General features: G+C 40.3%; 1 protein-coding gene across 4 annotated transcripts in view; it reads left to right on the top strand.

Annotated features, from left to right (window-relative positions):
• ptprfa (protein tyrosine phosphatase receptor type Fa) overlaps nucleotides 1-12,155 on the top strand; it is a 334,388-nt gene that overhangs the window by 304,343 nt on the left and 17,890 nt on the right. For all 4 annotated transcript variants that reach the window (XM_063496570.1, XM_063496569.1, XM_063496568.1 and 1 more), the window contains 2 exons: nucleotides 8,480-8,603; nucleotides 8,695-8,870. In XM_063496570.1, coding sequence (XP_063352640.1) covers nucleotides 8,480-8,603; nucleotides 8,695-8,870 — 300 coding nt within the window. The remainder of the gene's footprint in view (nucleotides 1-8,479; nucleotides 8,604-8,694; nucleotides 8,871-12,155) is intronic.

The raw sequence follows: 12,155 nt of genomic DNA, 5'->3' as shown, positions 1-12,155 counted from the left end.
ATGTTAATCTCGAACTTTCTGGGTTCTAATTTTATGAGCAGCTTCTTCATCCTTCAGCTATCTTTAACTTGTTTTCTCTCGAGCACTTGAATACTCTCAACCTCTCCTGTGGTGAAAGTCATCGTCTCTTTCCACCTTAATGACAGCCCTTCAGCATCTCTCTCTTTTGTCTGGTTTGACGCCTCATACTAACATGCTGCTCCAGCTACACCTGCATAGAACAATATTAGCTCAAAGGGAGCTTTGTGTGGGAGGTGCCAATTATGAGCTTAAAATAAGTCAGTGCTTTTTAAAGACAATAAATAAGTGAATTTCCTTATACTAGTCAACACTATAGATCAGTTGTTTGTTTGTTTTTTAAAAACTGAGCTGATATCAGCCTGAATAAAATACAATGGCATAATATCTTTAGCCCCTCTTGAAGAAGTCTACGGAGAAAATAATCTCCTTTGCTGACTCAAAACTTTCTTTTTCTTGATTTTTAGCCATCTATAACCTACTGTTTGTTTCACTCAGTCCACGTTTAAACATACATATTTACACAAACCCATCTGTAAAATCAGCATTTTATTTTGTAACTAAAATACCTTACACAGTACATTTTCCAAGAACCATTTTTTCCCCCTGAGATGTTTTCATTTGTGTTGGCCGAGCATTACAGAGTTAAAGTTTAGATTAGCCAAAAAAAAAAGGATGCTGCTAAGTATGCATGAATTCTCTGCTTCCTTTCCAAGAATAATATTCGACTGCTTTTACCTACTGTAAGAGCCAGTGAGGGATTATGGCTTGTTGATGTCCTACAAAGGAAGGTAATTTGCATTTAAAGTGGTGAATTTCCAAGCGGATAAACCAGGACAGATGGGTGCACTGTTTATGCACAGCAGAAGGAAGGGGGCATATAAATTATGAAACAGCAACTGAATCAACTTTTCCACCTTTCCCATTTTTTCTTACCTCTGTGATGCAATGGAGGGAACTTTTCGCAGACAAGTTGTCTTGTTTGCAAAACAAGACGGTTCAGTTCAGATAGGAACGTTTTGGTTTGAATGATCTGTTAAATATGATTGTTCAGATGGCGAAAAGGAAATGCACAAAACTAGGTTTAGATTTCTTTGAAAATGAAATTTGATTTCTGATCACAAAAGTTAAAAAAACTGTTAAAAAACAATATCATTATTATTGTTATGACAGCAAGCTCCTATCTACATACTTTTTAGGGTATTTGACAGGTGTATTGCTTCAAGCATCTTGAATTTGGGGTCCGAGAGAGACTTTTTTAGACATGTTCTTGTTTAGAAGATCATTAAAATGTCAGGTGGTCTTATCCATAAACCATACTGTAGATGAAAGATGGATATAGCGATCATGACTCATCCACTGGTTCAGATGTTGAAACCTTAGCTTGCTTAACACTGGCGGCACTCTGTTGTTACAACAAACTGCACAACAGGCATGAGCATCACAAACACAGTCAAAAGGTCAGTAAAAGAACTGAAGTTTTTGGCCTTGGCTTCATTTTCAAAACAATGGCACAGCTACAAGTCTTAGTATCAAGTCTTAGATGATTATTAATTAGCATTGTTGTTGCCTCTCTCAATTACATTAAGTTTAAAGAAGGCACCGGCAACTTCTCCACAGAACAACCATTTGCCACACATGCAGAAGTGTGATTGAGAAAGGCATTGCACCCGGATTTTCCAGAGGATGAGTCCAAAGCCTTTCAGAGCAGCAGGCTGACACTGGAGAGCACATTGTTTGGACTTGAGCCCAGAAGAAGTCTGCACAAGTTTCTAAAACCAGCCTGAAGAGCACATTTATTAACTTTCTCCAAGACTTAGAATAAGAAATGCAATTATTCAGTCAAATTCCATTTTTTTAAAAATAAGTAATGCAGACAGCAAGTTTAGTGTTTGTATCCACTCGTAATGACATCCTGAGTGTGTGATGTGTAAGATGCTTTTCAGGCATGTGCACTAAAGAATTCATTAAACTTTGATCAGGACAGAAGTGACAGAAGCATAAGGTCTCTCACTCTCTCTCTCTCTCTCTCACACACACACACACACACACACACACACACACACACACACACACACTGTCCTCCTGTGTCCTGTTGCAAAGGAGGCCCCAGTCATTAGTCCACAGTGAGAGCAGCAAGGCTTGAAATGAAAAGCTGATAATGGCTGTGTTTAAAATGAGACCTGCCAGAGGATCCCACAGCTTGTTACGTCTGATAAATGGGCCAGTCTGTTTGGGGACTACTGGAGACCACTTCATATAACGCATATGGCCCTGAAACAGTGATTCTCTTCATTATATCATAATGATTACATCTGCTATTTTGGCTGTATCAAATGGTTTGCACAAGTAAAACTTATTTTGGGCTGATGCTCAGGACTCCTTAAAGGATTTCTAATATGATCATTTCTAACTCAACCTTAACATTTTTATTCGTGGACTCTTCTAGAGTAGTATGAGTCACAGATTAAAATGGGAAGCCTGTTAGTTGTTCACTGCCCAAAACAAGACAGCCCCCCTCCCTCTGAACTAAATGTCTTCTGATTGGTTGTCCCTTAAAAAAGAAGTTTTGAAAATATTACAGGCGGGGCTTCTGTGCTGACAGCTAGAACCGTGTGCCTGAGACAAATAGACCGCACCCACCCTGATGGGCGTGGTCTATTCAGCCACACAATTTGGGATTCATCCTCAAGGACGATATGCAGACTGCAAAAGCCAGGGACTAATAGATGACACGGGAATATCTTTTATAACATCGTGCAGATCAAAGAGTAGAAAACTCTGTGTAAAACTAAACATTTCAGTCTGAACCCTGAGCTTCTGGCTTAAAGGTATTACTTACTTTCACATAGATTGACCTCATTATTTGAAACTGGAACCAGTAGAACAGCATATGACTGAAAGGGAAAGGCAGCCTAACACAGCTCTGTTGAAAGATCTGTTTCATATCTGCTGCCCTCAGCACTGCCATGAAAACTGCCCACGCTGCTGCTCCAGGCCTTTTCCACCTCACAAACACCAGGCGAAACAAATTTTATTCGAGTCCCTTTAAATGTCTCAGTAAAGCATGGCAGTGAACCTGTGTGTACCACAGCCGGGCCTCCCATAGGTGGACTGCAGTCAGCGTTAAAGCAGGTCTGTTTTTTCTGCTGTGTGTCAATTATTAAAATGAATTTTTAGGATGGACAGCTGCTCAGAGTGCATTAGAACTATCTCGGGTCACTTGCACAGAAAACATAACACATGAGGAGATGTTTTATGCCACTGTCAGTAAATCATCTGGGAACTAATCGTATATTAAAAACTGATGTGTCTATATAGTATCTAAAATATTTTTCAGTCAATCACAAGTACCAAAAGTCTGATGACTGTGCTGCAGTGTGACTGTTTCTGTTTTTGTTTCATTTTCTGGCTTCTGCTGCCTGCACAGCAGGAGGGGTGGTGACAGTGGGGGGGAGTTGAAACTTTGTTCAAAGATGAACCAAAAGAAACAAACCAACAGCAGCTGCCTACTGAGCAGGAATGTGTAACCTCTGCAATGCTGTGTGTGTGCACTCAAGATAATCAACACTTAATTACAGCTGAGGTGTTATTAATGAAGCTGTGTTTACATATGACAACAGTGTATTCAAGTTTTTTTAATATACTAAAATAGGTTATGGGTTTAGTTTAAAAAAAAACGAAACTTGAAACACAGAGTAGTAAAACATCTGATATTACCTCTAATCTGAAAGCTGAGAAAAAGAAAACTATGTTGAATGTCTACAGGAATAAGATATGTTCCTTATACCAGCTGTAAATAAAAAACCTACATACAGTACACAGACTAGTCAATCAAAATATAGCCACGAACTGAAGCGTGTCCAGCTTTACCGTCTCTTTTAAAATGGTAAAATGGTAAATGGCCTGTATTTGTATAGCGCTTTACTTAGTCCCTAAGGACCCCAAAGTGCTTTACACTACGTTCAGTCATTCACCCATTCACACTAGAGATGGACAGATCCGATATTAAGTATCGGTATCGGTCCGATACTGACCTAAATTACTGGATCGGATATCGGAGAGAAATAAAAAATATAATCCGATCCATTAAATATCAAAAAAGCACCTCACAAAACTTGCGACATGGCGTAACTCGGCTCATAACCGTAGCACGTGGGAGCAGTGTGCTCACGTGATAGAACGGCTGTGTGTATTTGTAGCCTCGCTACCAACCCGGCATTTCATCTCCGAGAGAAGTAAAGCAAGTGTGTAAGTTCATCTCTGAATGTTCGTAAAGCGTTCCCACGTTAAGCTTAACAACCGACATATGGAGCGACTGCCTCTCTCTCTCTCTCCCTCTCCTGCTGCTACTTCACGAAACTGATTAATGATCAGCTGATCGGCTTTTCTGTCGCGAGTCCGTCTCTCTTGTTTGTTTTTGGCCCACTTTGCACCAGAAAGAGGAAACCAGCGGCTGAACAACAGCAGCACGTTTAACCTTGATAAGCTGTCGTTAGAATTTATTTAATATTACTTTCTAGACCAGGATCCTTTTCTACGTAGCTGACGGCTGGTAACTGTGCAGGGGCGGATCTAGCAAAGTTTAGCCAGGGGGGCCGATAGGGCATGAACAGGGAAAAGGGGGCACAAAGACATACTTTTCTTTCTTATTCTCATTTAAAATGTCTAGCTTTTAATAAATAATTATCTGAATCTTACACCCAAAGTTTTAATCTGATGTAAAATATATAGAAGTCCATTACTGTATATAGTAACTGTTAAGTCTAATATACCCTAGTAAGCTATAGTACTTTTTCCTTTGGGAAGATACCATCTGTGCAGTCTGCAATTCTGTTGAAGAAAGATGTTGAATCTATTTAATTATTCTTGAAAAATAATTTAATTCTGTGCTTTTTTTTTTCACACTGCATCAAATTAATGTTGATTACGTCGATTAAGCATCATCAGGTGGAGGGTGGGGGTGGTTCCCTATTTTTTTTTGCTGGGAGTTTGCAACCCTATTAGTTAGGTTGCTTAATATTTCTGCTAAGTACTCTTTAAAATACCAGAATAGGGAGGATGGAGTAGGTTTAAGTTTATTAGATTGATCAGTGTTGCTGAGCTATGAAATATTTGGGGTGCAGTGTATTTTTTACATACAGGTATAACAGAATAGCTTTAGTGTTGTTGTTTATTTAAACTTGACTATGAACTTATACAAAATGCAGCAATATATTAAAAAAACAGTTTTATTGATTAAAAAACACACTATATCGGATTCATATCGGTATCGGCAGATATCCAAATTTATGATATCGGTATCGGACATAAAAAAGTGGTATTGTGCCATCTCTAATTCACACTCACACATTCACACACTGGTGATGGTAAGCTACATTGTAGCCACAGCTGCCCTGGGGCGCACTGACAGAGGCGAGGCTGCCGGACACTGGCGCCACCGGCCCCTCTGACCACCACCAGTAGGCAAACATGGGGTTAGTATCTTGCCCCATTTTTTACTTTTACTCTAAATGAGACCCTAAATTAGAAAATGAACGTCATGTTGTATTTAATAAGACGTGAAACTAGTCAGTGAGATTATAAATGCGTCAGGCAAGTGTTTCCTGAGGTGATGTATCAAATGAGCAGTGGGGTATTTTCTCATACAGTAAAGTTTATACGTTAAATTATACTTTCCCAGCCTGCTAGGGTTGCCTCAGACGCTGAGCATTTAGTTGGTCTTTGCTGACAGTCAGCATGGCTGTGTGCTTTTTTCTGACCACCCGTACAATGCACCAACTATGCACACGACCCAGGCAGCATAATTTAGGTGGACTTTAAGAAACTGTAACAGGAATGACTCCTAGCGAGCCTCCAGGTGTCCTGTAACAAAGTATTATAAACACTTAAAACATAGTTTTGCAGCGTGTTTTTTCAACTTTTTGTGGCCATTGCAATGAATGCAAGTTTAAAACAGTACCAAAAACACAGGCGACATCAACACCCTAACCAAATGCATGCCTGTAGGAGGAGCATAAAACTCCCGTAGTAATCTTGGCTGTTTTGATTGTCCGTATCTCCCATAATGTTTTTCAGTCTAGTCGTTTTAGATTTGATTTTTGTAAGTGTATGTGTTACTTTTGGCTAATGTTTGATGGTTTATGTTGCTAATACCAGCTTTTCTGCACATAGATAGTGTTTAAACCATTACCGAGGTTAGATTGTTTGAAATGTACTCATTCGTAATTATGAATTTAATGACTTTAACTCTGACTGAATGACATTCATAGTAGTTTCTTTTTCCATTCAGCTGTAAGCCGCACCAAACATCGCTGAGGGCTGCAATTAGCAAACAAGGCATACTTGGAAAACCCTGGTTGTAGAAGATGCGAACAAAGAACACATTTATGTATGTTTGAACAACAGTGTGAAAAAAAATAGATTTAATGTGTGCCCGTGCAGTTTTGGGGGATTTAGTGTATTAAAGGTAAATCAGTTATAAATTGCAATCCATTAAATCTGCACGCACTGAGTGTGAGCTAACCCTGTCACATGCATGTGCTTCACAGGGGGCTGTTCCTCTCTCTGTGTTTACCTGCTTTGTTTTTTTGTTTGTAGAAGCGCAGATAGTGATTACGCTGTCATCGCAGTAACTGATCTACATGTAGGCAGAGCACATTAGCAGTAATGTGAGTGGTTTGTCAGTGCAGTGTACTGGAAGCCTTACCTAACAGGCTGTTAAATAAGATGTGCATTCAACCTGTTTCCCTATTGTCGTTATTATCAGTTGTAGAGCGCAGCGCTGAGCAGCTATGCAGCCAGTCAGAAAGAGAAAAAGCAGCAGGATATTAGAGCCCTCGTCACCGATTCATTTTTCCCGTGCATTGGTATCTGTGTGTTTATTCACAAGTGTGTGTGTGAGATTTCTTTTTTTCCAGGTGATGGGAGATAAGCAGTTGGAGCATAAAAGATCAATCAAGAATAACAGTATGCAGAATGCCATTTCAGTTAAACCTGTGCCTGTGCTCACAGCCAGCCATCAATAGAGACTGTTAACAGGCAGTAAACCTGCCTGGTTCATATCAGCTCACAAGTGCAGCAGAGGTAAAGGAGGCAGAACGGCTCGCACGCTAATTGAAAGATTGGCAGGTTCCTCAAGTCCGCCTGTCAAAGTTACTGAACCCCAACTAATAGCCAAACCAGGTGATTAGGCAGCAACTTAAAAACAAATAAAGCTGACACTGGTTTCTTCATCAGGTCAAAATGAACTTTGTTCATTTGATTTGTTTCCTCCCACATTAAACTGAGGTTCTTTCATTTGTTGGGCGACTGCATAAACAAAAAGCTGCTCAGTGGAGTCGTTAATAACAGTGACTTTCTGCAGAGCTTCTTTAAAACAGCAGATGTGGCTTGACCTTGCTCTCTAGTGCCCTTCTTATGTGTTGCTGGAAGGAATGTCAAAGTATTTGTGCCTTCTTCTTGCACCTGGTTCGACTCAATAAACATCACTTAGTAATCCAATAATTTCCTTTTGACATGATATTTTCTGTTGGCCCAACCATGCATTCTACTACTGTTTCAAATCTATACGTAAATTGTCCAATGAAGTTGTTCCGACAAGATGATGTAGCTAAAGGTTGATATCAGGGTAGCAAACATAATGTAGTTACTCACCGAAAAATCCCTGACTTCATCCTGCTCAGCTTTGAAATACCACCTGAAGCAGTGACTCTGCACTACATATTTCAGCAAATTCAATTATGCAGCTTAAGTAGTTGATGAGTCATTCTTGAGCCTCTGATCATTATACTTTTGCATAATTTAGGCTTCAGCAGTAACTTGTTTTGCTTTTTCTCCTGTGAGTCTCTGCGTCTCTACCTCTGCACACAGGTTCTTTTCAACTGGCTCATATAATACAGCGACCCCATCTCACTTGAGTTTGACTGCTTTCCTGCCTCTGCCTTACTGTTGGTACCGAGAAATAAAATCTAACACAGGTCCTTATATCTTCACTTTAAATATGATGCAAGTGGTCCCCATCATTCAGTCTCATATGAGGAAACAGACATGTCTAAGGCCATGTCCTAAACCTTTCCTGCTTTCCTTGATTCACCACACACTGAGCCGGTGGGTGGATGGATGGGTGGATGGATGGGTGGGTGGATGGATGGATGGATGGATGGGTGGATGGATGGATGGATGGATGGATGGATGGGTGGATGGGTGGGTGGGTGGATGGATTGATTGATTGATTTTTTTTAAGTTGGATTTTAGGAGTGGAATGTGGATTCAGGGGCTTAAAGATCAACCAGGGCTTTTCATGTGATGGAGCTGCAGGCTGAAGGAGGGATGATGAATTTATGTCACATTTATCGGCCTGCACTCTTCACTTAAAGAAGAGTAAAGATGCAGGTACTGTTGTAATAAGCACTTATCTGCTCTCTCATGCACCTCTCACTCCCAACGTTTGTGTGTCCAGTCTATTGATCCAGGACAGCAGTTCACCTGGGAGCACTCCAACCTGGAGGTCAACAAGCCAAAGAACCGTTATGCAAATGTTATTGCTTACGACCACTCCAGGGTCATCCTCACACCTGTGGACGGTGAGAAACAAGCAGTAGTTCGAGATATTTTCTGATCTGCTGCCATTTGTTTTTGTTTGCTCATTATGTCCAACTGTGCTTCTTGCTTAAGGAGTTCCAGGTAGTGACTATATAAATGCCAACTACATTGACGGGTACAGGAAACAGAATGCTTACATCGCTACCCAGGGTCCGCTGCCAGAGACGCTAAGTGACTTCTGGAGGATGGTATGGGAGCAGAGGACATGCACCATCGTTATGATGACTCGCCTGGAGGAGAAGTCACGGGTGAGCTCCATTAATTTTGCAGGAAGTATCAGACAGTTTTTTTATGGCCTGAACCTATACATAAACCTTTTTCTGGCACTTCCTTCAGGGCTATTTTTGGGGGGTTTAAGGAGTTATATACTCTGGGAGAAACTCCTGCGTGGGGCATCTGAAATCAGAACAACCTGAACAACCTCAAAACCAAGTGACCTAGACAAAACCAGATGAGTAGAAGCACAAATAGTGGGAAAGATATCAAATTTCAAATCTGGAATGGTGTGATAAGAGACAGACAGTGGCTGTGGTTCAGCAGGCTAGAAAGCGAATAAGGAGAGAGGCTGGTGTTAATGCAAATAAAGTGGTGAAGCCGAGGAATAAAACATTGTTTTCTGTCTGTTTTACAGCAGTTCCAATCAAAACACATAATAAACACTAAACACACCTCTGTCTAACCATGCAGGAACGTTCTGCTTGTAGCATCCTGTGCACTTTGGCTGTGTATGTTTGCAGACTTGCAGCTCTAATGCATACAGAGAACAATAAACAATAACAGAACACTAGCAGCCTAGACCCACTGCAGCATAACTAAGAGAGCATGCAGAGTCATGTGATCCACTTCTAACTATAAACTTTATCTAAAAGGAAAAGTTTTAAGCCTGATCTTAAATGTAGAGAGGCTGTCTCCCAAATCCAGACTGGGAGCTGGTTCCCAGCTGCCTCCCATTCTACCTGTAAATGCTCCTGGAACCACAAGTAAGCCTGCACTCTGAGAGCAAATTGGGAATATGTGGTACTGTGAGGTCTTTAAGATAAGATTAAAGACTTTTTATGTAAGGTGTCATCTGTATAACAATGAAACTGTATGGTATGATTTTTTATAATACTCCCTAAGTGTAGCATGTATAATGTAAGTCGACCTGGTCCCAGCACATAACCCTGTGATTCCATATATAATATATATGTGGTTCGGTACATAATTACAAAAATAAAGTATATGAAGAAGACTCTCAAAAGAAGATCATTTGTAACCTTCATTAATGCTGTTTCTGTGCTGAGATGAATTCTGAATTCGGACTCAAACTCTTCAAATAAACCATTTGTCTGCAGGTGATCAGTTAGGTGTTTGACAGCTACGTTTTCAAAAACGTTTGAAGTAAAAGGAAGGTTATAAGTTGTTCTGTGATTAGCTTACACAGCTGAGTCAAGTAAAGGCATTTATAAAGTAATGGTTTAATTAGCAGCCTGTGGACTGTAGTCCATTAAGCAATAGATTCGTCATATTTAAAATTTAAAAACAATAATTAATGGGGAAGCTTCTTTGAGGAATGGGGTCTGAAAGCCACATTGATGGTTTAGAGGAAGAAATCTTTAACGTTATAATATAAGTAAATATCAGGAGTTATTACAGTTGCTGTACTTGACAGCTGTAAATGTTTTTTCACTAATGGCTACAGTTTGATTTATGAAGAAATTCATGAAGTTTTTGCCAGTTAAAGTTAAAGGAAAATGTCCAGTTGAATTTAGAAAACTACAAACTGTGCACAAAGTTAAATGGCCTGACACATAAGTGACTGTATGTGAACCAAGGGTGTCAGACTGCTTTAGTCCTCTGGCCATCCATCTATTCATTTTCCTAATTACTTATCAACCTTAGGCTCACATGGACCCATATCTCCCAGAGACTATCCTAGCTATTCAGGTGAAATACACTCTGGACAAGCTGATAGTCCCCATCACGTGGCTAACGTAGAAAGACAGACAAGCATAGACTCTTGCATGCATGTGATCTATTGAGAGTCACCAATGAACCTGACACCATATCTGTGGACTGTGTGAGGAAACTGGAGCAGGCAGAAGAAATCTGCACAGCAGCATCTTCAGGAACTTTCGTCTTGTGAGGCAGGAGTGCTTATCACTGTTCTACTGCTACTACAAAAACGTTGCCGTACAACCAATTCACAACTTGCTAACTTTAAAAAAAAAAAAAAGTCTTCAACCATCAAGTTTATGTGTACCATACAAACTGGCCTTCTGACACAAAGCGACCCCCCAAAAGAGCATCAGTTGAAAAAAAAACTTTTAAAAAATCGTAGTTTTTTTGAAAATCCCTGGTCAATTATTTGTGTTGCTCCTTTTCGAGCTCCATCACTTTGAGATTTGGCTTGAAGAAACATATTGTGCTATAGCTGTATGCCTCTTTTCAGTTCAAGGACTTTTCACATCCACAGCTCCGTATCTCTGCTGGTATGTGGATACAAAGTGACACACATTGGGCCTCACTTTAAACTCAGTAACGAAGCACTCAGTCTTCCTCCTCTCTGTGGAAGTTGTCTGCCTTCAGCATTGATGTTCATTTTTACTTCCATTGCCTGTTAACTATCATGTTAGCGTGCAGGTGCAGTGGAGGTGCACCTGTCTTTTATGTAGAGCAAAATTTCTTATAAATAAAGTGATTTTTGGGTTTTTAATGAAAATTTCAAAGAGGCATTATTGACTTTGACACAATATGTTGTAGTCATACAAAAATGCATCATCCCAGCTGATGGAGGGAGAGAGGCGGTGGCTTGCTGCAGCCCATAATTTAAGAATATCAGAGCACAATTTATATATTTTCTAATATTTTGCTCCATTGCTGTCTGGATGAAATTCATTGATTCTCTCACAATGGAAAATACATTACAAATAGGAGAAGACAAATATAAGACAGGAGGCTGGAAGAGGATTGTCGATCCTCTGATTTACTGCTCTGAATGTAGCTCACTCGCAGTACTGATGAGCTTGGCTCAGCAGCAGCAGCACGCCGCCTGTGGAATCACATGGCAGGTAGCAGGGTAGAAACGGCGTTTATATGAGTAATGATGTGAAACCCTCATTCTCACTGTTAATAACTCCACAACCACAGGGCAGAGCTGAGTGCCACAGCACTGTGCCATTACTATTTGTGACAGTGGCCATCAGCCCTCTGCCAGAGCCAATAACAGCCGTCTGTGGTTCAACCAGAGGCGCAGCAAATATTAGATGCTCTCTAACCTGAGAGCAGAGGTGACAACCTGTCTGTCCACACTTCCTGCTAATGTGAAGGAACGCACACATCTCTGTGCATGGCCCACAATCAAATGAACACATCCTGCCATTATTTACAGACTATAAAATCAGAGGCTGCCATTAGATACACCAACAAGTTTCCCTTATTAGTTATTACATGCAACTTCCTTAGCAATAATCATTTGGGGGCCATGTGAAGTAAATCATCCTGCAAGCTTGGGGTTGTAAGGGTCTAAGATTATGTAATGTAATCACTGAGTC

Source organism: Pelmatolapia mariae, linkage group LG15 (genome assembly GCF_036321145.2).
Source record: "Pelmatolapia mariae isolate MD_Pm_ZW linkage group LG15, Pm_UMD_F_2, whole genome shotgun sequence".
Lineage (NCBI taxonomy): Eukaryota > Metazoa > Chordata > Actinopteri > Cichliformes > Cichlidae > Pelmatolapia > Pelmatolapia mariae.
This window is presented reverse-complemented; position numbering and strand designations above follow the sequence as displayed.